General features: G+C 42.0%; 1 protein-coding gene across 2 annotated transcripts in view; it reads left to right on the top strand.

The window, feature by feature from the left end:
* ADCY8 (adenylate cyclase 8) overlaps window positions 1-27457 on the top strand; it is a 424989-nt gene that overhangs the window by 206358 nt on the left and 191174 nt on the right. For both annotated transcript variants that reach the window (XM_073632262.1, XM_073632261.1), the window contains exon 5: window positions 19711-19838. In XM_073632262.1, the coding sequence (XP_073488363.1) occupies window positions 19711-19838 (128 nt within the window). The remainder of the gene's footprint in view (window positions 1-19710; window positions 19839-27457) is intronic.

Raw genomic sequence — 27457 nt, 5'->3', positions numbered from 1 at the left:
GTGACAGCCAATCACAGTGGTCATGTGATCATCGATCCTTCCTGCCCTCCCTCCGGCATTCATAACTTTTTAAAGGGACACTGGGTTGGGTGGGAAGAGGTAGAAAGGGGTTACAAAAATATTAGTGTCATCATCCTAACTGTGCTATAGGGCAAGGTTGTAAATCAAAAGACTGACTGAACTGAATTATAAATCCTGTGGCAAGTAGAAGTAGTAGTATTTAATTTTTATTTTTTTTTAACAGATTGCCTGGAGGTCCATTTTAAGTATGTTTAGACAGCCTCTAACAAAATAAATGTAAGAAAATACTTAGTCAGCATTACTTATACCAAATTAAGATAAAATCAAAGAGGGATATTTTGAAATAAACAAAAAGGTGTATTTTTTTTTCTTCTGCTGAGACAAATGAGAAAAGGATAAATTTTAGTGAGTTTCCTTTTTTTTTTTTTTTTTTTTTTTGTCTAATTGGCTGAAAATGGCTCCTTTCCAAAAAATGTCCTAACAAGAAAAATGGAAAAAGGCATAAAGAAACGTACTTTTATAGCCTTATTAATGAAGCTTTTCTAATTATAATCTGTTTTAGTTAAATAAGTTTGTTTTCCACAAAAACAAATCATTATCCTAATGGCTTTGTGCGCACTGTACATCATATTATCAATTTATTTCCATCATGCGAGAGACTCTCGCTTGTCTGCGGTCTTTGTGCAGGGAATCAGTCTTTGTATTCTCATTGTCGGGAAATAAATAGTTTATCTTTGGAATCGCATCATTAAGCCGGTCAGTCACAGCTGAAATGGATTCATCTCTGTATGGGATCTCATGCTATTATTTTTTATTTTGAAAAAAAAAAATTATCATATTATAAGAAGCGGAGGTAGAAAATAGCATATCATGAATTAAATTAATGCGATGTAAAAAATGGATTAAAGATGAAAAAAGTAAAAAAGAAATAGTATGAAAATGTTTATTCATATATACTGTGAAGCTGTAGCTGTTCATTTATGTTTGTTTCTATCTCCTGATTTTTTCAGACAGTATAACCATACAGGGTGTGATGGGAAGGGACTAAAGGAATCAAAATACCTCCAACCCAATCAGTGCACACCATGGTAAAGCCTTCTTAAAATAGAAAGTGTACACATGTCTCATCCCATCATATATCCCAAAAATAAGAGGATTATTCCTCATTTCAGGCCATAAAGTGGAACTATGCCAACCATTCCCTTAGGCCCCATCAGCCATATACATGCCCAGAACTGCAAATGTATAGTGCAAATATAGTCTCATACTATGGAGCTGTTTCAAGCTCTTTGGCCCTCATCAGAGCATGTGTATGAAAACCATGGCTTTATTGAAGTAGGGCTTTATAATAGACATGTGCACTGACAAAAAAATGTGTTAGTTTTCGTTTCATTCATATTTTTGCTTTATTCGGAAATTCAAAAATTTGGAAAAACGAAAATCCAGATTTTGAAATATTCAAATTTTCAGATTTCCGAATTTTCGGATTTTCAAATTTCCGAATTTTGAATTTTCAGATTTCCGAATTTTCAGATTTTCAAATTTCCGAATTTCGAATTTTCGGATTTCCCAATTTCCGCATTTCCGCATTTCGAGTTTTTGAATTTCCGAATTTTGAGTTTTCGAATTTCCGAATTTCGAGTTTTTGAATTTCTGATTTTCGAATTTTCTATTTTCTGAACTTCGAATTTCCGAATTTTTGGAAATTCAGAAATTCGAAAATCCGAAAATTCGAAAATCTGAAAAAAGAAAGAAAATCAGTAAAATTTGAAATAATAACTATTAAATTTTAGATATTGGAATTTCCTTTCAAATTTGACTGTTCGGCATTCGTTATTTCAGATAATTCGTAACTTCGGATAAATTCTTACTCGTTACGTTCACTAACAGCCAAATTTGAAAGGAAATTCCAATACCTATAATTTAATATTATTATTAGCTAGTTATTATTTCAGATTTTCGGGTTTTGGAATTTTCAGATTTTTATTCTTTTGAATTTTCAGATTTTCATTCTTATTCTTGGATTTTCACATTTCCAAATTTTAGAATTTTTAAATTTATGAAATTTTGAATATTCGAATTTCCGAAATCTAGAATTTTCAGAAATTCGTAATTTCGTAAATCCGAAATTCATAAATTCGTAATTTCGGAAATTCTGAAATTCGTAATTTCAGTAATTCGGAAATTCTAAATTCAGAAATTCGTAATTTCAGAAATTCTGAGTTTTGGAAATTTGGACATTTTGGATATTAAAAATTTGGGAATTTCGCAATTAATGAATTTGTCAAAATTAACAAATTTGCTAAAATTAATTAAAAAAACAAATTCAGAACTAAACGAATTGCACATGTCTACTTCTTAAGACAGTAAAACAATATAGGTTAAGTTGAGATAAGACCTGTATGGTTATACCTGGGTTGGTTAACCACTTCGGCTCTCGAAGATTTTACCCCCCCCCTGTCAAACATTTCCATTTTTTGTATTAACTGGCGATTGTGGCGGTCATACAACTCTATATCCAAACAAAATTTATAAAAAAAAAAAGAAATCACACAAATAGAGCTTTCTATTTCTACAGGGATGTTCGTGCCATACTACTTGTAGATTTTGATGCTGGCCTCTGTTCATATATTTGACCAGAGCTTTCTTTTGGTGGTATTTGATCCCCACTGGGATTTTTACTTGTTGCAATATAAACAAAAAAAGACCAAAAATTTAGAAACATTTTTTTTTTTACTTTCTGCTATAAAACATCCAATAAAATAATAAAAAGTAAAAGTTTGATGGTGGAGCGAGCGGCCGCATAGTTACAGCGCTCCGGCTCTCAACAACCATCCTACAGGCATCCTGAGTCCTATATCCTCACCGAAGGTCTCAATTTGTTCCCCACGGTGGTGGGCACAAGGCAGGCTGGCTACCATGGTGAAATACGGGCCGGCTTGGCCCCCATCTACGTCGTACCGTCTGGCGGGATTCCGGAAGCAAGATGGCGCCGGGACACAGGCCTCTCAGGCAGCCACGCTGCAGGCGAATCTGTCTGATGACCGGAGCTCTGCTAGTGGGGTGAGTGCTTCTACTCCTGCTATCTTCCGTACACAGACTGTCTCCCAGTTATCACAAGACCCCCAGACCACTCAGGACCCCCAGCAATCCACTGATGATGATGGTGAGCTGAATCCCCCTGCTGAACCAACCCTAACCACCATTATGCTGGCTATACAAGATTGTAAGGCCTCCCTCACTACTCAAATAGCATCCATAAGAATGAATATCTCACTCCTCAAGCAGGATGTCCAAAACCTCCGTGACAGGGCTGGGGATATGGAGGAACGTATTAGTTCCGTGGAGGACACTATGCACCCCCTAACTGTTAAAGTGAGAGATAATACTGGGGAACTAGCAGCTCTCCGCGCCAAAATTGACGATTTGGAGAATCGTTCTAGAAGGAACAATTTACGTTTTGTTGGATTCCCTGAACGCGCGGAAGGCTCTCACCCTGAAAAATTTTTATACTCCTGGCTGAGAGATATCTTTGGCACTGATGCGCCATCGTTCTCATATGTGATTGAGAGGGCACACCGTACACCCCCACGTCCTCCCCCAGAGGGAGCACCTCCACGTTCAATCATCGCTCGCATCCTCAATTTCCAGGATAAAGTGGCCATTTTACAAATAGCAAGAGAGAAAGGTCCGCTTAAATACAACGGCAACAATATCTCTATTTATCCTGACTTCTCCGCTGAAGTGCAGCGCCAGCGCATATCATTCTCAGCAGTGAAGAGTCGTTGAAATATGCCATGCTGTTTCCTGCCAAGCTCCGCATCATATTCGATGGTAAAGCTCACTTTTACTCTAGCCCTAAAGAAGCCATGGCTTGGCTAAACGACCGCTACGGGCCAGCAGACAGGCGCAGAGGTCACTGACAGCTTCCCCTGTTTAATGTTCCCCTCTGCTGAACTCCTCATGGATGAAACCATGCAGTCCTCCATCCACTAAATGTCAACCTCATCATATGGGGCTACTCACCTATACCTGAGGTCTTATAATGAAGGGAGGGGGAGAGAAGAGAAAGAAGAAAGATCTATAATCCTGCAACAACCTTTAACATTCCTGCTTGGCCTGTCATTATTCTTGTTTTTCTTCTTTTTTTTTTGGGTCTTCCCATAAAACATACCGAAAAGACATCCTGGATCAGGACATAATTTTATTTTTTTTCTACTGTTAGTTGGGAGCCACACTGATCTCCACGTTACCTCCCCACCAGACAGTGGTGTGACCACGGAATAGTTGGGCCCTTAATAACACTTCCCTTTCCCTTTTTTACGGGGTAGGAGGGGTCTATTTGGGTTTTGGGATCCAAGGCTCGCTAAGTTGGGGATGGCCGAGCGGGGTGGAGGTTATGGGTTTTTCAAACACGGTTTGCACTTTTTTGTGCTCTTTTGTACTTTTTTTTGTTTTTTTCCCTCTTTTTTCTTTTTTGCAATTTATATAGATGCTGCTCGGAACGGTTTATTGGCTTACTCGGGCCTGTATACTGGCAATACAGACTCGAGTAAACATAGGTATTTGAAATGTGCTATACATATCATTGAATGCATGTGGCCTGGCGCGGCCTGTGAGGTACTAGATAAGTATGTGCTTATTTGTCCTTATGATCATGATATATTGTTTGTCTTACAATGTCAGGGTCCTTAAAAATAGTGTCATGGAATACTAGAGGTTTGAATGCCCCCCAAAAACGATCTCTCGTTTTTTCAGTCCTAAAGAAATGTCGTCCTCATGTGGTGTGTCTACAGGAGACCCACCTAACTGACACTAAGGTGAGGGCCTTTAGGCGTCCATGGCTGGCTCAGGGTTATCATGCTACGCACACAAATTACTCTAGGGGAGTTTCTATCCTAGTGGCTAAATCCCTCCCAGCAGAAACTATACAAGTCAAGACAGATCCAAATGGGAGATATGTCGTACTTACTCTACAAATCTCCTCAATAACGTTTACTATTGTTAACCTCTATATTCCTCCGCCCTTTTCGGCAGAGGTACTATTGAAATTGTCACTGTACTTATTGGATAGACCCCCCGGACCTCTCCTTTACATTGGTGATTTTAATGCTGTACTGGACCCAGCCGTGGATCGCTTGGGGGGTAGGGGTAGACCCTTTCCCTCCCTTTTGAACTGGATGCAGGTTTATGACCTTACTGAATTATGGCGCTGGAAACACCCAGATGATAGTCAGTTTTCTTGTCATTCAGACTCATTTCACACCATGTCTCGAATTGATATGGCCTTCGCCCCAGCAGACACTCTCCCCTTTGTCGCTGCAACTTCCTATCTACCTAGAGGGGTTTCAGACCATGCGCCCCTTTCTGTGGACCTCACCATCCTTCCAGGATCTACCCCCTCCATTTGGAGGTTAAATTCTTATTGGCTGGAGGATGAGGTGGTACAGGGAACATGTAGGCAAGGTATTAGGGAATACTGGAGGGACAATGTGGGGACAGTGGACCCTTCTATTGAGTGGGAGGCCTTCAAGGCCTCATTGAGGGGCACCTTTATGTCCATCACTGGGGTCTTGAGGAAAAACAACCAACAGCATACAGCGGAACTTGAAACTGCCATGGTACAAGCAGAATCTGTATATACCTCTGATCCGACCCCAGACACAAGAGAAACATGGCTATTGAAACGTAGGGAATATGAAATACGTCTGTTAGACCTTACAAAAAAGAAACTGTTACACACAGCACAGAAATCATTTGAACATGGTAACAAGGCTGGACGCCTTCTAGCATATCTGACAAGGCCTGATCGCCCTCCGGTATCCATTCCTCGTATCTATACTAAGACAGGCCAAATGAGTGAGGTCCCTGGGGATATTATGGAAACTTTTCTAAACTTCTACACAGAACTTTACACTTCTAGAGCTGAGTACACTGAACCCCAGCTAAACGAATACCTTGCTGACATATCTCTCCCCTCCATTTCTACTGAGGGGAGGGAGATGTTAGACGCTCCCATCTCAGTTGAAGAGATTGCAGTAGCCATTGCTCAAATGCCAGCCCACAAGACTCCCGGGCTGGATGGTTATCCCACTGAATGGTATTCACAGTTCAGGGATTTACTGTGCCCATTTCTGCTACGTACATATAATAAGGCCTTGGAGGCTGGTATCCTTCCCCCCACCATACGAGAAGCCTTGATCGTGCTCCTGCTGAAACCCCGCAAAGATCCACTTAAATGTGAATCATACCGCCCAATATCCCTCATAAATGTGGAGGTTAAGATCCTAGCAAAAGTGCTTGCAAACCGCTTAAATACTGTAGTTACGTCCCTGGTCAATAGTGACCAAGGGGGTTTTATACCTGGACGATCCACAAGAATGAATATCCGCAGACTATTCCACAACCTGCAATACCCTCATGAGTGTTCACGTACCCGTGCCATTGTGTCTTTGGACACATGTAAAGCATTTGATAGTGTGGAATGGCCATATCTCTTTCGTGTGCTGCAGGTGTATGGTTTTGGTCCTCGCATGGTGGCATGGATTAGACTACTTTACACATCCCCCCAAGCCCGAGTGCGCGTTAATTCCTCAATCACTAAATCATTCTCCATTACAAGGGGCACGAGGCAGGGATGTCCTTTATCCCCACTTCTGTTCGCCTTGACTATGGAACCGCTGGCGGCTCGAATTCGTACATCCCCTTCCATCAAAGGCCTGCCTATTGCTACCATTGAGGAACGTATTTCATTGTATGCAGACGACACTTTGGTGTATCTGGCAGATACTAATACATCACTTCGGTCGCTGTTGGCCGAGATTAATAGGTTTGGAGATTTCTCTGGATTCCGGGTGAACTGGGACAAATCCAGTCTGTTCCCTTTGGATTCAGCAGCAATCTCCCAGATCCACCCGGACTCCAACTTACAGGTAGTAACTTCCTTTCGATACCTTGGGGTATTGGTACAATCGCCTTTATCCACCTACATTACTAATAACTTAGACCCCATACTGAATAGACTACAGGAACAAATTAAGCAGTGGATGGATTTGCCCCTAGATCTTATGGGAAGAGCAAGCCTACTTAAAATGATCTACTTACCGAAACTGCTATACGTGCTGGCTAACTCCCCTTGCAAAATCCCCAAATCTATTTTTAAAAGGATAGATACGATTTGTACAACGTTCCTGTGGAGTGGGGGGACCCCCAGGGTGGCACTGGAGACGTTAAGGCTGCCATCACATATGGCGGGGTTGGCGTTTCCAAATTTTTTTCTTTATTACTTAGCATCACAGTTAGTGCATGTGCATGATTGGCTATGTCCGGTCCCGGCAAATGCATGTACTACCACTGAGGGAGCCATTGCGTCTTCCATGGAAACTCTACATAACATTGTTTATAGAGGTAGGGTTCCAAGTCGACCAGGCACCTCTATGCTAGCAACTTCTCTTTTACTTTTTCGATATATCATTACAAAAATCTCTAAATATTCCTGGTCCACATCCCCAAATAATCCCCTGTGGTTCAACCCTACTTTGCAGGAACTACACTCAACTACACTCAGCGATGGCACTCTAAGGGAATAAAATACTTATGTCATTTGTATGATGCCCAAGGGTTTAAAACTTTTCAACAACTGAGCTTAGACTTTGGCCTACCACGCTCTTATTTGTTCCACTATTATCAACTTAGGCATGCTATACGAGCTCAGTTTGGCTCCTTAAAGAATCCCATTAATTTGCCCCCACTAGAGAGACTACTAAGACAACCAGACCCTAATAAGCTTATTTCTACCTATTATGCGGCCCTAATGACGGACGTTAACCCCCGATTTAGTAAAGCGCAGGAAAAATGGACATCCATGGACATCTCATTTACTGAGGAAGACTGGACTGAATTCAGAGACACATATAAAGCCACGGTCATTTCATCTAGAGATAGAGTTATACAGATTAAATTTTTTCACCATTCTCATCTTACCCCGGCCAGACTACACAAAATGGGGCTGAAGACCTCCGCTGAGTGCTTTCGTGGTTGTGGAGGGAGTGCTGATTTCATGCACTGCTTCTGGACATGTCCAGTGGTTCAGGACTTCTGGGTGGAAGTAGGCTCCTTCATTTCCTCTGCTTTAGGTCTCCCCAATATCATCCACCCAAAAAATGGTCTGTTGGGGATCTTTGGAGATTTACAACTACCAACACAGGCCAAAAGATTACTACGAATCCTCTACTTTTACGTTAGAAAGACCATCCTGATGTCATGGAAGGGTGTATCAACACCCTTGAAATCCCTATGGCTAAAATTAATCAATGATGTGATACCACTGTATAAACTTACTTTCGAACTAAGGAAACGGACAAAAACATTCCATAAACTTTGGGGTAGATGGCTTGCTAGCCCTTTGACCCTCACCTTGTAGGATATGTAGTTGGGGCATTTACAGGCCGCGCCGGGATAGCATATGATTTATGCAAATTATTGGTACCGTTATATACAGACGAATTGCTTGTATGGGTAGTTGCGTGCTAATATTAGCAGATGTACCAATGTCTGTCTCTGTTTATATGAGCTACATGTTATTACTGTTTACCAATGACTGACCGAGCATATTAAGTGGATGTTTGTTGTGCTTGTTTTGTACAACTGATTTGTAAAATTAATAAAAATATCTTTAAAAAAAAAAAAAGTAAAAAAATCAAATATCTTCATAAATTTTGGCAAAAATGTGTTCTGCTACATGTTTTTGATAAAAAAAAAAAAAAATCCCAATAAGTGTATCTTGATTGGTTTACGTGAAAGTTATAGCTTCTACAAACTATGGTATATATACTGGAATGTTTATTTTTTATTTTTAAACATTTTTTTTATACTACCAATGGTGGCAATCAAGCATTTATAATGGGACTGCGATAATGCGGCTGGCAATCTGACCCTAACTGATGCTGGAGGGGAACTGACTAACTTTCACTGACATCACCAGTGACATTAACCCCTTTGCGCCGACCGTACCAAAATTTGCGTTCATGGCTTGAAGGGGCTAAAGGGGTTGTAAAGGTTCCTGTTTTTTCACCCAAATGCATCCTATGCATTAAGGTGAAAAAATACCTGTCAGTGACCAGCCCCCCAGCCCCCCCGTTTTACTTACCTGAACCCTCGAACTTGTCCCACGGGGACGCGCCGTCTCTCTGCTAGGGGGTTCTCGGCTGTTGATTGGATAGATTGATAGTAGCGCAGCCATTGGCTCCCGCTGCTGTCAATCAAATCCAATGATGCGGCCGCTGGGGGGGGTGTGGCCGAGTCCTGCATTTGGGGTCTATGGACCCCGAATGCTGGACTCGGGAGCGTGCCCGCAAGGTAACCCCCCGGGAGAACGCTTCTCCTAGGGGGTTATCTGATGCGGAGGAGGAGCCGAGGGACCCCAGAAGAGGAGGTTCGGGGCCACTCTGTGCACAACGAGCTGCACAGTGGAGGTAAATATGATATATTTTTTTATTTAAAAAAAAATAAAAATGATCCTTTAGTTCACTTTAAAACGGGGTGAATGCGGTGATACTATTTTTTAGAGCCAGCGGTTGGGTTGTTAGTGATAACAACCGATGCAGCTAAAAGCCGCTCAGCTGTTATCTTAAAGGAGCGGTAGGGGACATCCCTTCTCCTCCCACCACCTTCCGCCACTCTTCCCGGGCCTCCCGTCCCACCAGGAGACCTGAGTCACTAGCCGGCGCGTCCACCGCCTAGGCTGAGACCCGAACAAAGCCGGATTCGGCTTTGATCGGGTCTCCGAAGTAAAATCCCGGAAGCGACGGCACAACGTCACTTCCGGTTTACTCAGCTGCCAATGGCGTCGATTTAAAAAAGAATGACAGTATTCAGAATCGCCGATTTTGGTGATCTGAATACCTTTAAGTGTAGAGGAGGGATTTGGGATCTCTCACCACCTATTACTGTCACAAGGGATGTTTACATTTCTTGTGACAGCAATAAAAGTGATCAGAATTTTTTTTATTTTAAAGGGACAATATAAAATAAAAAAATAAATAAAATAAATAAGGGAACATTTTTTTTTTTTTTAAAGTGCCCCCTGTCCCTGCGCAGCAAAGAAAACGCATACGTAACTTGCGCCCGCAAAAGTAATCAGTGTTCAAACCACACATGTGAGGTATCTTCGCGATCGCCAAAGTGAGAACAATAATTTTAGCAAAAGACCTTCTCTGTAACTCTAACCTGGTAACCATTACATTTTTTTAAAGTGTCACCTATGGAGAATTTTAGGTACCGTAGTTTGTCGCTATTCCACGAGTGTGCGCAGTTTCAAGGGATGAGAAACTGACAGATGCCTCCCTATGTATAGAGCTCTGTATTGTTTACCAACACAGGGCTCTGGGTTGTGATTGCACACAACCAATCATCGGGTCCCGGCCATGAATCATGGGCCAGGACTTGCTGACAGACTGCATGCCAGGGCGGCATGCGCGTGCCCTAAACCTGGAAGTAGGCAGCGACGTATATTGCAGGCGGCTGGTCGCTAAGTGGTTAAAACAGAACTAAACTGTATCGGAGCACCACAAACTGAAAATGCTATTTCACTCATTTTTTCTGTTTCAATAGTTCTTATTTGGTTTTAACAAATAGTGAACACACAAAAGTTACGCCCACGCAGAGGCTAGCATTGAGGTGGTAACAAGAGTTAGCTCACATGACAGGCAAAGAAATGAGATGATACATGAACAGAAGGAACAAGAGCTAACATAACAGCAATGAATAGGAGTGTTTGTGGGTCCATGAGGACCAAAGGGTCCCGGAGAGGCTCCCCACAACTATATACAGAAAAAAATCGCCCTGGGACTTTATATGAAGTGAGCACAGTTAGCCACTGAGTAACAAAAGTAGATACAGTAAAATAATTTATTGAAAAATGTATATACATACATGAATCCTAGCCAGCCAATAAATTGTACATAATAAAATGGTACACATGTCATACAGTATAGTATATTTGCATATACAGGCATCAAGGAGATCCGACGCGTTTCGCGAGACCAATTGCTCACTCTTCAGGGGTCAATGCAGATAGTAAATATCTAATATAGACAGAGAAATGTATCACAGTGGTGAATGTTTAAGGCAATGAATGGTAGAGGGGGCCGAAATGCAAAGCGACCCCGTACTTACCAATGGACAAAGCCAAAGTACCCATAGCTGAGTTCCCAAGGAACGGCAGCAGCAAAGGTGCGGTGCGGGAGCTGAGGGGGAGAAGACGAACATAGACACCACCAGGGAGCAGCTGGGCGGCAGACGTGGCATGGATAAAAGTGTATAGCCCTGGATGTCTCATATGTAAATTGATGAATATCAGCTGAAACACAAATGTATATCTTTCAGTAGAAAGCCAAGAGAGTAATCAAAAAATATATGTATAGTATAATATGGGTATATTTATAAAAGAATATGTATTCTTTAGTATAAGAGTATATATGTTAACTATTGCTGAGTAAGCAAGGTAGACAAAAATAGTACAATAGTTTGTATAAAAACATATGTGAACTGACCTCATACAAAAATGCCCCACAACTATGGGGTTTCCCCTGGGCCCTCCATAATCCAAAAGGTGGTGCAATTTAAAGCCTAGACAGATCTAAAGGGAAACGGAAATCAGAAGAAAGTTAGGCAGAAAGGTAAGGCTAGAGGGAAGGAGCTCGCGCACCAACTGCATAGGGAGCTAGAAAAGAGAAAGAGGAGTCTAGGAGGGAGAGGAAGGCTAGAAGATTAGAGACTGGGAGATGGGTGGGGAGGGCTCGGGAGCATCAGGACTGTCCGTCACAGGCGGCCCAAGCTGGCTGGGGGTATTTAATTCATTTTTTATATTTAACCAATTCCTGTCTGCCATATAACAGAATGACGTGCGCAAAGAGGTTAAGCTAGCACAACTGTCGGTGGTGTGGGCTGTTACCCTGACACACCACAACTCCGATTGTGATAAAGGCTATTTACCATGTGATCAGCTGTGACCAATCACAGCTGATCACAGTGTGTAACCCGGAAGTGCCGGTAAACGGCTATTCTCGGTTGGCGCTGACAAGAGAACCAATCAACGACTCTCCTGTCAGCGGGGGGGGTCTGCGCTAATAATCAGCACATTGATTATCAGCTCAGCCCCCATCAGAGGTGCCCACCACATCTGGCAATCACTGAATATCAGCTGCCAGTCAGTGCCCACCAAAGTGCCAATCAGTGCCCATCAGTAATGCCTGTCAGTGTCCTTCACTGATGCCAATCAGTGCCCATCAGTAATGACTGTTAGTACCTCATCATCAGTGCTGCCCATCAGTGGCATCTATTAGTGCCCCACAGTGCCACCTGTCAGTGCCCATCAGGGCTGCCTATCAGTGCCTATCAGTGCCCATCAGTGCCACCTATCAGTGCCCATCAGTGCTGAATATCAGTGCCGCCTATCGGTGCCCATCAGTGCTGCATATCAGTGCCACCTATCAGTGCCCATCAATTCTACATATTAGTGCCTCCTTATCAGTGCCCATCAGTGCCACCTTATCAGTGCCAACTCATCAGTGACGCCTCATCAGTGCCCATCAGCGCAGCCTCATCAATGCCCATCAGTGAAGGAGAAAACAAAATTGTATAACAAAAAACGAAGAAAAACTTTTTTTTTTTTTCAAATATTTCGGTCTTTTTTTAGTTTGTTTAGCAAAAAATAAAAACCCCAGTGGTGATAAAATACCACCAAAAGAAAGCTCTATTTGTGGGAAGAAAATGATAAAAATTTAGTTTGAGTACAGTGTTGTATGACCGTGCAATTGTCATTCAAAGTGTGACAGCGCTGAAAGCTGAAAATTGTCCTGGACAGGAAGTGCCCTGTATTAAAATGGTTAGAGCAAACTCCCCCAGCCATCCATGTCTCCATGCTTTATCTTGCTGAGAAATCAAAACGACCATCTTCAGTAAGGGCAGATAATTCATATAGCATTTACTTCCTTGAATCCTTCTGCCCTTAGCTCAGGCATGCAGGCAGAAGGGGGTTCTTAGCTGAGATAGCCCCTTCTCCAGAACATGAAGCCTTCTAGGATGTTTGACATCATTTTGGCCTAGGCCAGAAAGCAAGAAGCAACTGAAGAAATGTAAAAAAAAAAGAAAAAGTTGAAAACAAGTAAATATAATATACCTTCCTATCTATATACTAATGATAGGGATTAAAAATAGTGCTGCTTAAGAGAGTTTAGTTTCACGTTAACTAAAGGCAAATAAGCTATTCACTTTGCAAGGGAATGTTCCCTTAGCTTGGTGAATGTAGTGAAAATTCACTTTGCACACAGTCCATTTGTTGTTAGTAAATCAACTCCATAGTTTGGGTTCCGCGCCCTACTCCAGCACTAATTTCATTGGAGGACTTTCTGATTCCTTTAGCTCCTTCTCGCCATAATTTCCTGCTTTCTGTTAGATTGTCAGCTCTCACAATCAAAGAACTCTTGCTTTGTGTATATTTTTTTTTTTTTTGATAAAATGGGGAAGGGTTAAACCGCTTTCTAATTTTTATAGCTGACCGTGTCAATGCTGGAGAGATTCATGCTTAATCAACCGCTGTCTCCCTCCTGTCTCCCTCGCCATTGGCTCCCGCTCCTGTCAATGAAAACCTGTGACATGGGAGTCCTGATGTCTGTGTCAATGGACGCAGCAGCGGGACTCAGGAGCGAGCACACATGGGTGCCCCCCAGGGAAAGCAGCTTCCCCTGGGGGCACCTTGCCGAAGAGGAGGGGCCTGGAGCAGCGGCGAGGGACCTTAGAAGAAAAGGACCGAGGCTGCTCTGTGCAAAAGCAATGCACAGAGCAGGTAAGTATAACATGTTTGTTACTTTAATTGAAAAATAAAACAAGGGTTTATTACCGCTTTAAGCCAGCCATAGATGGTTTGAATCTTGGCTGGTTCAGCAGGGACCAGCCGAGATTCGATCCATCTATGGGCAGGTTGATTGCACCCAAGTCGATTCATCGATCGACTTAGGTACAACCGGCATTTTGGATTTATAGCATGCAATTATTGCCGGTGGCTATAGCTGTCAGCAGTAATCATTGAGTTCTCCTGGAAGGGACGGCTCCCCACACCTACTCTCCCCCGCCAGGAGAACACAGTACCTCCACGGGAGGGATTCCCACATCAACACTGACTGTAGAAAATCACATCATCTATGCCTGCCTTACTGTTGGTGCTGGTGGTCATTTAAAGTACAGAAAGTGATGGAAATTCCCAAATTTTCAGTTTTCACAGCAACTAGTGATAAGGTTAACTCTTCCAATGGGTAACCTTATTGGAATGACAACTGTCACCTTCGCTTTGTAGAGATTTCCTCTTCCCTCGTGCTATGTCTCTGGGACAGAAAATAAAGAGAAATCTCATTGATGTGGCAACAAAAAAAACAAAACAAAATATTACCGGGGTGATAACTACTATATCCAAAAGTTGAGAACCACTGCCCTATAGCACCCCAATAACCATAAAGCCCTTGACCATACATTATGCAAATACAGCCAGCTCCCAAGAGCTACACTTGCCCCTTCATGTTCCTCAAAACCACACTATTGGATCACGGAGATGAAGACCTCAATGGGCAGTAGAGAATGGCAGGAGGTAAGTGAGGGCGGGCCATGGTCCTCAACCATAGGAGCAGGTAGGTGTTTGTATGATAGAGGGTTCCCAAGGTGCTCTAGAATGTAGCTGAATGGACATGCGGGTACAGAAGGAAAGGGGGGGGGGGTAAAGCTGCTTGGTTGATTGATTGATTTATCCTTTATTCACCCATCTGTCACTAATTTGTATCTCTCCTTTTCTCTTATTTATCTATCTCTCTGTCTATACATACGATAGATAGATAGATAGATAGATAGATAGATAGATAGATAGATAGATAGATAGATAGATAGATAGATAGATAGATAGATAGATAGATAGATAGATAGATAGATAGATAGACAGACAGATAGATAGATAGATAGATAGATAGATAGATAGATAGATAGATAGATAGATAGATAGATAGATAGATAGATAGATGGCTGTTTTTCAGGTGGAACTTGGAGGAACTCAGTTCCACCACCTCTGGCTCAGACCCTTTGGTGCACTGCTAACCACAATCACTTGTAAACACAGAAGTCTGGTTTCTGTGTTTACAAGTGACAGCTCTGCACTCTGTATGTAATGCAGTCCTGGTATTTAATGCTCCTTTAAGACCCTCCTACTGTTTTTGTGAGTTTTGACTGAACACACCGACTATTTGATGTGATTTGGAGGTTGTGTGTAGGGGTGGGGTTTTGTGGGGCCGTGGTAAGTTCCAACACCTATTGTTTGAGGAAAAAAAGTCCTGGTAGATATACACAGCATGTGTCTCTCTGTCTATCTGTCTATCTTATCTATGTACTCAGCTATATCAATGATCGAATATATATAAATATATTCCACACTGAATATGGTTCTCTTTCGCACTTTCCTATAAATCAGGAATATCTATAAAACCTATTTTTGTTGTCAGTCTGCAGTCTGGTTGCATTTTGTTTTGTTTGTTGCTAAAAAAGCTGAGGAGAAATGTATGGAATTTTTGTGGCATCTTTAAAGCTGAGTGATGCGATTTGGCCAATATATCTGTTTCTAAGTAAAGTAACACATGCAAGAGTTGACACAGCTGCACACCCCAAAAAGCATTGCGAAATTACTGTAGTGGAAAAATTTCCCCAGGGGGCTTTTAAGCAGCAAAATATTTCTAAAACAGTGTTTAGTAACCATGTTTAGTAAAAATATTATTTAATTCAGACATAGAATGCATTACATAAATACAATCAATATCACATAAAATTTCCAGTAGTCAACATCAGCAACAACAAAGGACCATCTCCCATGGCAATCAATTCATTGAAAAAGTTCTAATTGTACAGTTACATTGTATCAATACTATCCATATGAATCCCCATGAATACCCCAATGCATTTCGACCCTTTTTCCTTTTCTGGTCTTCTTCAGGGGGGTTTTAAATTTTAAAGAGATACATCAAAAAATTCCATTAGGATTTTCTACAATATATAAAACATAACAGATCATTTCGTGATATTTTGAAAGTTTTTGAAAGTACATCTCCATACATATGGCAAAGTACTTACCATTTGGGAATAGGAAAGTGGGCTTGTGTCGCATAGTTTTAATTAATAAAATCTGTTGCGTGCGGTGGTCCCACAATGTTTGCTCATTCCCTCTGTCGCCTCTGGGCGCGTCCATAGTCCACAGGGCTTGCAAGGAGCCACGCATTTGGACCCAGTGGGGAAGGTGTAGGGCGAGGCACTACACCTTACACCTTGATGCCTCGCCCTACACCTTCCCCACTGGGTCCAAATGCGTGGCTCCTTGCAAGCCCTGTGGACTATGGACGCCCCCAGAGGCGACAGAGGGAATGAGCAAACATTGTGGGACCACCGCATGCAACGGTTTTTATTAATTAAAACTATGCGACACAAGCCCACTTTCCTATTCCCAAATGGTAAGTACTTTGCCATATGTATGGAGATGTACTTTCAAAAACTTTCAAAATATCACGAAATGATCTGTTATGTTTTATATATTGTAGAAAATCCTAATGGAATTTTTTGATGTATCTCTTTAGAAGTTAACACCCCCCTGAAGAAGACCAGAAAAGGAAAAAGGGTTGAAATGCATTGGGGTATTCATGGGGATTCATATGGATAGTATTGATACAATGTAACTGTACAATTAGAACTTTTTCAATGAATTGATTGCCATGGGAGATGGTCCTTTGTTGTTGCTGATGTTGACTACTGGAAATTTTATGTGATATTGATTGTATTTATGTAATGCATTCTATGTCTGAATTAAATAATATTTTTACTAAACATGGTTACTAAACACTGTTTCAGAAATATTTTGCTTGATTAAAAGCCCCCTGGGGAAATTTTTCCACTACGGTAATTTTGCAATATATCTGTTTCTATTTTCCAACTGTGCGCCTGGAAGAGCAGATAGACCCTACAATTGAGAGCCTTTTATTCAACCTGTGTATGACTCTTTTAGACCTATAAGATCTCATCGGTAGTAAGTATAGAAAGCATATCTTTATCTGTAAGCTAGGGGTTCTGGAGGCAAAGGTGACCACTGGGCCTTAAAGGAGTCATTTTCTTGGCTTTGCCTCTGACCTAAAAGTAACCTATTGTTTTTGGATTTATCATGGAAGTCCTTCTAATTTATGAAAACATGGCTGATTGTTATACTATCTGTCCTTGCATTTGTTCGTGTATCTATCTCAATCCTTTTCTTTCTGTCCCTATCTCCATCATTTTTTTTATATAGGGTTTAATTTTACTTTAGGTGTAATAACCTTAAAATGGATCTATACTGAAAAAAACTTGTTCTGAACTCTGTAGCACCATCAAGGCACTTTGCACATTGCCAGCTTTACCACTGAAGGGGCTTACCCTGTGTCCGTGTGCTTACACTTGCACATAGGACCTGTTTATCTAGACAGCAGTCAAATTACCAGTATGCTTTGGATAGATCTTGAAAGCAAAAACATTCATGCAGATGTTTCTGTGGTAGACACATACAGATGAGTCTCTGGTGGACCCATGCATATATGTCTTTGGCGGAGCCATGTAGATATGTCTCTGGTGGAGCCATGCCCATGTGTCTCTGGTGGAGCCATGCAGATGTGTCTCTGGTGGGGCCATGCAGATGTGTCTCTGATGGACCCATACAGATGTATCTCTGGTGAATCCATACAGATGTGTCTCTGGTGGACTCATGCAGATGTGTTTCTGTTGGACCCATGCAGATGTGTCTCTGTTGGACCCATGCAGATGTGTCTCTGGTGGACCCAGGCAGATGTATCTCTAGTGAACCCATGCAGATGTGTCTCTGGTGGACCCATGCAGATGTGTCTCTGGTGAACCCATGCAGATGTGTCTCTGGTGAACCCATGCAGATGTGTCTCTGGTGAACCCATGCAGATATGTCTCTGGTCGACCAATGCAGATGTGTCTCTGGTGGACCCATGCAGATGTGTCTCTGGTGAACTCATGCAGATGTGTCTCTGGTGGACCCATGCAGATGTGTCTCTGGTGAACTCATGCAGATGTGTCTCTGGTGGATTCATGCAGTTGTGTCTTTGGCAGTTGTGTCTTTGGTGAACCCATGTAGATGTGTCTCTGGTGGACCAATGCAGATGTGTCTGTGGTGTTTGCAGATGTGTCTCTGGTGAATTAATGAACCCAATCCTGCAAGAATGCTAAGCCTGTAAACCAGTTTGCAATTGCAGTGCATCTAAAGTCAAAGGCAGAAAATTAAATTACCAGTCCTTAGATGAGGCAATTTCTTGTTTTCAGGCTTTTTTTTCTATTTTCATCATTTTATTTTAATTTTCATGCATATATATGTCTTTGGCGGAGCCATGTAGATATGTCTCTGGTGGAGCCATGCCCATGTGTCTCTGGTGGAGCCATGCAGATGTGTCTCTGGTGGAGCCATGCAGATGTGTCTCTGGTCTGTTCACATGATCAGCTCCTAGCAGCCAGCTTCAGAAGAGAGGTGGGGCAGCCGACAATGGATGCCCCCTAGTAAGCCTGTGGGTGACATCACCGCCCAGGCATTCCATTCATTGTTGGTGCTCTCTCCTCTTCCCTCTCCCCTGAAGCCGGCCACTGTGGAGATCACGTGACCAGACCAGAGCACTCTGAGAATGTGTAAGTATAAGCATCTTCCATTTACAGGGTAGTTATTATAGGAGTTAAAAGGGAGGTGGGAGCCTTTTTAAGCATATCTAGTTATGGACTGTAATTTCACTTAAATGTCTGCCTTTTTTCATCTCCATTACCTGATGGGAGAGATTAGTAATTTACAGAAGGAAGGTAACACTTCCAGTTCAGCTAATAGTATGTGGCAAGGGCACAGTATTTTTGACAAAATCAATAGATATTTTCTGTATTTGCTGGAAATGTCCTTAGCCTGAAATAAGAAAACAAATGTATCCATCACATCTAAGGGGTGGAAAGCTGCAATATATTACATTTTTGTTCTTGAGTTTAGTTATCCTTTAATATAAGTATCTTTATTAGTGGTGTCCTTCTAGTGACATAAATATCTCTTTTGACCCCACCTCCCCTTCCTCCTTAATTGTGATCATGAGTATTTTATACTTGGACCTAGTTGATATTATGTTCACCTCTTCCCACTCCTGGATTCCTTACTCCCAATGCCCCTTCCTGAAGTCTGAGGTCTCTGTAGTTACACATTTCCAGCCTATCTGAGAGTCTTGGAGTACAGGTTGTTAAAATGTAACTTCCTCTTCTGAAGAATGATCCAGCAGAGGAACTCAACACAAAATAAAGATTGTTAAAATAAAAGTGTCAGTATTGAGTGACTGGGGCTGGAGTTATGAGAAAAGACCATCAGTCCATGAAATGGTTGCAAACCATGTCATGCTGGGACTGGGAAACTCTAGAGGTATACCTTTGCAAAACTAAAAACAGTTCTCAGTTGGTTGAACTCCAGCGTCTTTGAAATTGCAAAAATCAGGCCAAGAGCATCTACTCTCTATGGAGACCTCTAATATGCAATTTACCAAATCTATTCACTGAGCTTGGTTTCACACTGTTGAGTCATCTTGTGTTTCTGTTTACTTGTAGGAACATCACTGCCTTAGAATTAAGATCCTAGGTGATTGCTATTATTGTGTTTCTGGCCTTCCCGAACCTCGACAAGACCACGCTCACTGCTGTGTGGAAATGGGACTCAGCATGATCAAGACCATTAGGTAATTGTTCATTTTTTTTTCTTGCACGATTCTTTCAGGTAAACTTTGTTTTCAGAGCTTGGAATGAGAATGCATGGAAAACTGTTATTCCTGTAGACCGGATACATTATCTTGGGTTACAGGCCTTATTCATCATTAATTTAACAGGTCAGGGTGTTGCTTGGGTAGTTGCCAAGGGTTTGCCTTTACTGTTACCTTGTTATGCTGACAGCTGTCAGGTAAAGGAGCAGTAAGGTCACATGATGGACCACAGGTTCCTGTCTCACTGTCATCTTATAAAAAGGAGAAACGGAACGCGGTTGTACAGAAGAATAGAACAGCTTTGATGAGCTGTGCAAAAACATATCTGGTGCCACTCCATCTGTCATGTGCAAACAGGAGAAAAGTTTTTATGATGTGAGCTCACGTCAAGCAAAGTAAAGACAGAGAGTATTTTTTTTTTAAAGAGAACAATATCGTATGTTTCTCTGACCTTATCTCTTGGATCTTCCCCAGAAAGGACACAGGTTGTGCACCTTGGCCTATGCTAGAATCGGTTTACTGTCTTGAGATGTTGTTGGAGGGTTGGGGAACTGGAGATAGCAGGCAGACAGACTTGTATCACAATATGAGTGTAGGTGTGAGGATCTAGATCTGAACCTGGGACCTCTGCAGTGTCTGGCTGTGGATCTTTTTGCTGTGCCATCTGAAATGCTGGGCAGCTCACTGCCTGATTATTTGGACAACCTTACTTTGTATTTTGTTTCTGATGAACCTTGAACTCTTTGCTCCTCCCACAAACTTCTTATTTAAGCCATGTCTCTGCACTTCCTGTTTGCCAGAATATTGTGCTGTCTTTCCAGTCGATGTCTTGCTGCTTTGCATTCCTGCTGCTATACTTATCTTCACTACCAATTGTTGACCCTTGGCTTATTCAGTGACTATGCTTCTGCCTAATCCCTTCCAGCTACTACTCCTTACTGGCTTTTTTGGCTTGTTTATCAACTATGCTTCTGCTTGTTCCCTACCTGCTTCATCCACTACCAGACTATCTGTCTTCCTGCTGGGGCGATACATGGGGCCGTGACCTGGCATTAGCATGCAGTGAAAACCATCTCCACCATCAGCAGTTCTGGTGAAGACTCAACACACAAGTAGAGAGGCGCCTCTCAGTGCAGTATTTTAGAAATAACGCTTTTAATAATAGATGTAGATCAACTCACATTTTGTAGGAATAAACAGGCATGGTATTAATAATACAGTGACGCATCCACGAGTCCTAAGCAGTGTGGTTTCCTTGCTGACATTTGTGAGATCTTCCGGCAGATGGAGGACGCCGGCTTCGGAGAGCGTCCTCAGAGCGAGGCATGGAACGCACAGGACAGCTTACTGCGGACGGATGACGTCATCAAAGCTGAATGCGTTTTGAGAGCGTGCGCACTTGGCGATGTAAGCAAGTCGCGCTCTTTTGCCTGTTTATTCCTACAAAATGTAAGTTGATCTACATCTATTATTAAAAGCATTATTTCTCAAATACTGCAGTCAGAGGCGCCTCTCTACTTGTGTTTTGTTGCAGCTGAGGAATTGGTTTCTACCCTATCATGATGGCAGCCCTGTTTGCATTTTTTGGATGCTTTTTTACCATTTTCACCATTCCTAAATAGACTCTTTTAGCCGATATTTTTATGGACTGACAGACTCTATTTTTATCATTACTTCCCTTTTTTTTTTTTTTTTCTTTTTAGCAGATTTGTATCAGAATGGTTATGATGTCTGACTTGTTTTGCACCTATACTTGTTATATTGCTCTGGTAAAGACTGACTGGTGTTTAGACCCTGAGCCTGTGTCATCTGCTAGTGAGATCTGCTTGTGTATTTATCCAGCTGACTACTACAAGAACCTCTCCACAGCCACTGGCCTCTGAGCCTGATCCCAGACCATGACAATAGGAATATGGTGCACTCCAAATGGTATCAAACTTTTTGAGTGTTGTAGAGATATATCAGGGTTGGCGCCATGAAGAAATCATAAACGGGAATGTGTATCACCAGCACAACAGTAGATTAGATGATTATAATGATAAATATATAAAGACAGGTGCCAATAAACTCACATGCATCCAGCGGTGTAGTAGGTGAGGGATTATTTAGGTGCCAAAAACAAATTTATTACATATGTCATAATCTTTGTTACATTTATTACATTGCACATACACAAACAAATTAAAAATGATGACTTAGTTTGAAAATCTTTGCTCATCAAGGAAGCAATTTCACATGGACTTTCACAGTCATATCGAATATCATCACATCCACAGAGCTTGTCGCCTCCAGAGTACCTTCTCAAAGGAGAACGTGATTTGGGTGTTACTTTTAAAGAACAACAGTGGGACAGGATTATACAGATGACTCACAGGGCCTCCATCTCTTGTAGGATCCAAGAAACTGGATACAAAATCCTAACTAGATGGTATAGAGTCCCCAAAACCTTACATCAATTGTTCCCCCAGAGCTCCTCGTTATGTTGGAGATGTCAAAGAGAGGTGGACTCCATGCTCCTCGATTTCTGGTCCTGTCATGGTCTTAAATATTTCTGGTCACAAATCAAACACTGGATTCAGAGGTTTACTGATATCCAGATGCCGGATGATGCAGCTGCTTTTCTGTTGCATTTGACCCCCCATGTTCTTGAAACGTTACAAGCGTTCCCTCTTGTGTCATTTGCTGAATGCTGCAAAGGCATGTATCCCACTATTCTGGAAACAAACCACACCCTCTTCAAATTAAGATTTAGTTTGCCAAGATCAATGAAGTTCAACTAAAGGAAGATCTCATGGCAGGGGCACACCATAGAGCGGAACGGGTTCGTAAAACCTGGTTTTACTGGACAGAATTTACTTTCACATCTGCATATCGGGATTTTCTGGGCTCTCAACTGTAGCACCCTTGACTGTTCCTTTTGAGGTGATGCCTTTGACCCCAACAGACTTACTTGATCCAGCTCTACTCGGGCAGAGCACTCACTTTCTTTTCCCTAACCCCCCCTCCTTTTTTTTTTCCTTCCTCTTCTCTGACTCTTTCCTTCCTCCTTACTTTTCCTTTCTTTCTCTTTTTTTAGTCTTTTTCCATTTATACTGGAAAAGTTATATTGGATAAAAGCTCATCAGTTGTCCTTGGGTGAAGGGAGCTACACAGCAACTGTTTTTAATAGACTTTATATCTGCTGGTCTATCTGCAGCAATTCTACTGTTGACTTTATTTCTGTACGTGTACCATGCTCCTTGCCCATGCTGCTTAATGTTTGTGGGAGCCTGTAGGCCCAGATAATCCCTGTATGACATAAAAACGGATAAATAAAAAGGATGGCTTAGTAGTAGTTCTTATATCTCCAGAACATAAGAACGCATATCAACGCTATTTGCCTCATTGCTTCCTAACATGGCTATATGGTATACATAGAAAAAGTCCATTCACTCATTTCTTTTTTTCTTTTTTTTTACCTTACTAATCAAAGAAACGTTTATTAAAGATTAAAAATTTGCAGAGCAGGCACATTGGCAGTATGAAGTAGGATATTGCTTCAGATACCCAAATTTGGTCCAAAAGTTACAGCATAAGGCAGTAATGCTACAGTAGTGTAATGCAACCTCTTGTTCACAAATGAAGTGTGTAACATCAAATAAAGTAATGATAGAAGTAAAATACAGAATTCATTACATAATCCTGTGCAGTACTGGGTCTATAGGTGAAAGGTCAAGAGTATATAACCAGCCATCCCATACTTTCTCAAGTTTGGTGCGACAACCTCAAAGTAAGTAAATAAGGCGCTCAAAGCATAGAGTAGTACCCATATGATAGATCCATAACTGGGGAGTTGGAGGGTTCTCAGACCTTCAGTATTGTAAAAACTTTTTATGGGCCTGGAATAGTGCCCTAGAAATTGCTTCACTATTGTATTCTTGTGTCCCTACTTTGTCTAGGATACCTAATATACATTGCTTAGGATCCAGTTTAGAATCAGTCTGAAAGGCTCCATTAATTGTACCAACAACCATGGCCCAATATCTATGAAGTGTAGCATGCCCCCCAGAGAGCCGCTGGTGCATTTAGCCCTTTTCCCCCCCAGTTAGAGCACATGAAGCCAGGCACATAGCATTTTCTTTACTCATCCACTGGCTCAAAGGGACTGTCTAGGGGTGTCTTTTTAGGGTTTTATTGGAACATAGAACTTGGATGGGGTCAGGGAGCATGGGATACCCCAGAACTGAGGAACTGGACACTAGGAGGACTCCTTAAATATCTTGCTGTACTGTACAAAAATGTCCCACAGATTCTCTAATGCTGACGGTGACTATGAATTCTCCCAGGGACCAAAAGCTACACAAAGTCACTGACTCTCCAGCATATTGACCATCTACTCATGCAGCCACAGGATCATCATTTTTCTCCTTCTGAATCCCACTAGGCACTTCATTGTGAGGGAGATGCATGCTTACACCACCATAGGACAGTTGGACACTCTTTCCCCCATCTTCCTCCTGGTTCTCTCAACTGAGCTCTCTCCTGGCCCAAATTGATTCTAAGACTAAGCTTGCAAATAGGCTCTCCAGCTAAGCCTAGCTGGGACCTCTGTGTCTTCACAAAGGCTCCTCTAGCACTCCTGCCCCAGGGGCAGAGCCCCTGCACAGGGGTCTCCTCCAGCAGGACAGGACCCAGGAACACACTGCCCCTGCCTCAGACCTCAGACTATTTATGGGCCACCCCACCACCTACCGGGCTTGCCTCCCCATGGATTGGCTGGATTCCCATGAATATTCAGCCTATTCACAATGTTCTTCCTCCAACTATAATTCCAAAATCCTCTAGAATGCAAGGGAAAGTAATCAGAGTAGAAACCTGTGAGACACTGAGTAGGAATAAACAAATCAACCCTTGCTTCACAGAGGAGCTAACTAAATTTGTCTAACACTTCTCTAGGCGAATGCTACACCAGCTTGGGACAGCACCAAAGCATGTGGATCAGTTCACATGATCCCTATGGCACTTGCTACAAATAGGGTCCTGTTGCAAACCCATTATATAAAGCTTAAGAGGGGTATAGTGGACACATAATATTATACATAATTAGGAAATTCTGTGTGAGATATTCAAGAAACTCAGATAGACTGATTGTAAAGCAATTTTCCACTGATCATCCACCATGGTATCCTCATCAGATTCCCAATTCCCCAGTGCCCTGCATGGATAGCCTTCCAAATAAGCATTAGGAAGTTCATGTGGTATTTTGCATAAGGTTAAAAATGGTGGTGGGAGAAAGATGCCAATCATTAGGGAATCATTGGGCCCTCACTGTATGTTTGCTTTCATTTATTTCTGATGAATTTCACTTTGCAAAATCTCTATGTATGGTGATGAATCGGTCTCGACGCGTTTTGCTGTTCGCTTCTCTAGGCAAACAAGAGGCAAACTGGGTTAATATCAAGCAGGTGAGTATACATACAAATAACAGTTCCAAACCGGTGGAGGATCTGTAGCGGTCCCAGTGTCCATTCTCAAGTTTCAACGTGTATGATGAAATGCAAATATTCCCCATAAGGCTTCAATACAGATACAATGTGCATAATCAACAATACCCCAGTCGATAGCAACAGCTTTCTGACTTACCGCCACTGAGATGGAATAAACAGCGTACCTTGAAGAGCAATCTTCCTATGGGTGTCGCTCAGACATGTTCTCCAAGTGATGTCAGCGCACGTTATGTAGTCTTAGCACCATCACTCTTCTTGGGGTGACAGCGCTGCACCTGCATGGACACGCAGTAAGTGGGTATTGTCGCCCTATGGTAGGAAATGCCTTACTCTCGGGATCAACAAGTAAAAATTGGACAAGGCAAAGCCTGTATTGCCTAGCAAGTCCATCAACATATGCGAGGGAGAGTAAGCTGCTGTTAGGGGATTCATTTTTAATTCTTTAGTTTACACACACCATTTTAGGCACACACATACACTGATCAGCCATACCATTAAGACCACCCACCATAACCCGTCGAGGTGTCAACGCCACTAGACCTCTGAAGAGATGCTGTGGTATCTGGCACCAAGCTGTCAGTAGCAGATCCTTTAAATCCTGTAAGTTGCGAGGTGGAGCCTCCGTGGATTGGACTTGTTTTTCCAGCACATTGCACAGATACTCGAATAGATTGAGATCTGGAGAATTTAGAGGTCAAGTCAACATTTCCAAATCATTGTGCTCTTCAAACTATTATTAAATTTATCAGACAAGGCCATTGCTACATGGTCTAGGTCTGGTGCGCCCATGCCCATTGTAGGTTCTTTTGGCTGGGGACACGGGTCATCGTGGACATCCTGACTGGTCTGCAGCTACACAGCCCCATACTCAACAAACTGCGATGCTCTGTGTGTTCTGACACCTTTTTATCGGGACCAATAACCAGCAATTTGAGCTACAGTAGCTCTTCTCTTGGATCGGACTATACAGGCCAGCCTTCCCTCCCCACATGCATCAATGAGCTATGAGGTATTTTCCTTACTTTGGAGGGATTTCCTCTGACTTCTTGTTGTGGCTATGGGACAGGAAGTGAAGGTAAATCTGCCCAATGGGACACTGATGGCAAAAAAAGGAAACTGGCAGGGGTTATAAGCCTCCCATTCTATTAAAATAATAATAATAATAATAATAATTAAAAAAAAAAGTTGTAGCTCTAGTTCTACTTTAAAGTAATAAAGCCAAAAGCAAACATTTATTATATTGCAGTTCACCAATTCTTAGATGTGGTGGCTGCATTCGTTTTCTTTTTTAGGCTTTCTTTCTCTCTTTTTCACCTGGTGATACTGTCAGTGAGTCTGTTGTTTTTTTTTTTTTTGTAACAGAACAAGCTATCTTTCAGATATAGTAGCTAGAGGGGTGAGACTGACAAGGGTGCTTACAGTTATTAGCTCTTATTTATTTATGTAAAACCTTTTTTCCCAAAATGAAGAAAACTGTTTGCTGTAACTGATTATAAAATTTGAGCTTGAGCTTGGCTTAAATTTGTTAGTGTATCTAAATCTGCTAGTCCATCTATCACTCTCCTCCCCTCCAGACTGACAGTGCTGCTGTTCAAAGGTGCCCCCTGTGCTTCTTCATCCAGAGTGGGGGGCACTCTAATACAGGGGGTGTGTTACTGGTCAGATCACAAGGTGAAAACAGAGGGAACATGCCTAAAAAAAAGGGAAAATGAATGCACCCACCACATCTAATGATTGATAAGCTGCAATATATTCAATTTTTGTTTTTGGTTTTATACCACTTTTATAGAGGTGAGAGCAGGGGATGACAACATCAGTGTACTGCTTCTCCTTCTCTTCCCATCCACAAGCTGGGGGCTGGTCCGGAACCCGGCTGTTTTGCTCTTAGTTGGAGTCTAGACCTCCAAGAGATCCAAGACCTGGTATGCTGTCTGGCAAGGGTGATTGAACAGTTGATAAACTTGCAAATAATTTGGAAGTCAGTTCACATACACTATATTACCTAAAGTATTGGGACGCCTGCCTTTACACGCACGTGAACTTTAATGGCATCCCAGTCTTAGTCTGTAGGGTTCAATATTGAGTTGGCCCTCCCTTTGCAGCTATAACAGC

Source organism: Aquarana catesbeiana, linkage group LG05, assembly GCF_042186555.1.
Source record: "Aquarana catesbeiana isolate 2022-GZ linkage group LG05, ASM4218655v1, whole genome shotgun sequence".
In the NCBI taxonomy this organism is placed as follows: domain Eukaryota; kingdom Metazoa; phylum Chordata; class Amphibia; order Anura; family Ranidae; genus Aquarana; species Aquarana catesbeiana.
This window is presented reverse-complemented; position numbering and strand designations above follow the sequence as displayed.